This window comes from Sceloporus occidentalis, unplaced genomic scaffold (genome assembly GCF_023333645.1).
Source record: "Sceloporus occidentalis isolate IW3139 unplaced genomic scaffold, rSceOcc1.0.p SCAF_189, whole genome shotgun sequence".
Lineage (NCBI taxonomy): Eukaryota > Metazoa > Chordata > Lepidosauria > Squamata > Phrynosomatidae > Sceloporus > Sceloporus occidentalis.
The window spans coordinates 1,345,996-1,347,909 of NW_028317169.1; the positions used below are offsets into that span (position 1 = coordinate 1,345,996).

At 36.4% G+C, this 1,914-nt stretch overlaps 1 protein-coding gene across 1 annotated transcript; it reads left to right on the top strand.

The window, feature by feature from the left end:
* The first annotated feature begins 585 nt into the window (after window positions 1-585).
* LOC149278440 (cocaine- and amphetamine-regulated transcript protein-like) lies at window positions 586-1,914 on the top strand. The gene is made up of 3 exons (XM_089501972.1): window positions 586-738; window positions 1,014-1,097; window positions 1,807-1,914. Exons 1-3 carry the CDS (start codon window positions 586-588, stop codon window positions 1,912-1,914), a joined length of 345 nt encoding a protein of 114 aa, XP_089358098.1.

The window sequence follows — 1,914 nt, forward strand, 5'->3', positions numbered from 1 at the left end:
TCATGAGGTTATATATATATATATATATATGTCTTGTGTCTGCCTACACATTCTCTGAAGAATATAGTGTTTTTTAGCAGAATTGAAAGTCGTTGCATCAAATGTATTTTTTAAATGCTATGTTGTAATATTATCCAAATCCTCAGCAATCTAAGAAGGATTCGACATTTTTCATTTGTTTAATTTTTTATTTTTAAGACATCAAAACAGATGAGAGATAAATGAGAAATGCCTCGGTCAAATATTGCATTCTTATTAAGTCGGCTTGATTCGTAAGAGAAGAAACATACGTCTTTCATGCCCTCTGTGCCATGCCACCAATGCCCAGGGGATGTTTGATGGATTGTTTAACAAAGACTCACCCTGTAGCTTTCATACAGAGATCAATGATTTCTGCTTTGTACCCCCCCCCCCCACGCAGCCCATTGGCGTCATAATAGGAGGGGTTAGTGAAATAAAACAACTAAACAGTTCTTGGAGGATTGGATAAATAGGAGCAGTTTGGGAGAGCTTGCTGATTAGCAGGCAGCGTGTGCACTTTTCTAGCTCCACGTTACATTCTATTCTGTGCGCTCGTTCAGCACCATGGAGAGCTCTCGGCTGCGTGTCTTGACCTTAGGCAGCTGCTTGCTCTTAATTGCTGTGGTCTGTGGGCAAGAGGACAGTTCTGACCTGGAGACAAGGGCTCTAAGAGACTTTTACCCCAAGGACTCTATCCCATCTAGTGAGAAGGAACTGGTGAGTATGGGGGGCAACTAAGTTTGTATAAAGGCAAGTAGATTTTGTGTATTGGGAGTGGGTATTATTAAGATTAATTATAAGGCTCAATTGGGGTAAGGGGAATGTTTTAATTAAGTAAGAGGGATCAGTTCTGATTTTGATAAAATAGTTCTAGTTTTATGTTTTGTACGTCATCCAGAAATAAAAAAATGTAAATCTTTCTGAAAGACGCATAATAAGTGGACGTGTTGCTCGGAATGCGGTATTTATTATGGAAATATTGTGTGTTCTAGCTGGGAGCGCTGCAGGAAGTCTTGGAGAAATTACAGAGTAAACGGGTCCCATCCTGGGAAAAGAAATTCGGACAGGTGCCAGTGGTAAGTTAAAATTCTCTCAATAAACTATATTTTTGTGAGCTTGAAAATGGCTTTTTTTTTTAATTAAAATTAAGTTTACTGTGATTTTGTTATGGTAAAAACACAGTATTGATGCATACACTACATAGACTGTTACATAGGTTTAAAGACACACAGTATTAAGAAAAGTCTATACTATGTTAATGCTTGAAAACAGGTGTTTTTAGGGAATGGAAAATTTAGTGCAATCATGATGTTCCTTGTAAAACAAGGAAATTAGATTTTCAGAGTTGGGCATTTGCACCACTTTTTGGAAAGCATTCTCCTGTGTGTTTTTTGCCTTTTTTTTGTCTTAGTTTAACCCATTGTTAGCAGAAGGCAAAATGTGATATGTGGAAGATTAGTCTAACCAGTATTTATTTTTCAACTGTCCAGCATAATAATTTGCACCAATTTCTATGGTTAATTTAACAGAATATAAAAAATATTCTTTATGCAAACAATGACATGAATATTAAGTTGTATATGATTAGGAGTGTATATGGAAATTATTATGTATGGAGAGTGTCTTCTCTTAGTTTGGAGAACACATTCAAATCTTGAGCTTTTTACATTCAAATTACCAAAGCTTTCGGTTTTTCCAGTTAAATGGGTGAACATAAATCTGAACTGATCCAAGAGATGGAAGTATTAACCCCTAACTACAACTGTTTTATGTTTTATTTTGCAGTGTGATGTTGGGGAGCAATGTGCAGTGAGGAAGGCTTCCCGCATTGGAAAATTATGTAACTGTCCTAGAGGTGCTGTGTGCAATTTCTTTCTCTTAAAGTGTTTATAA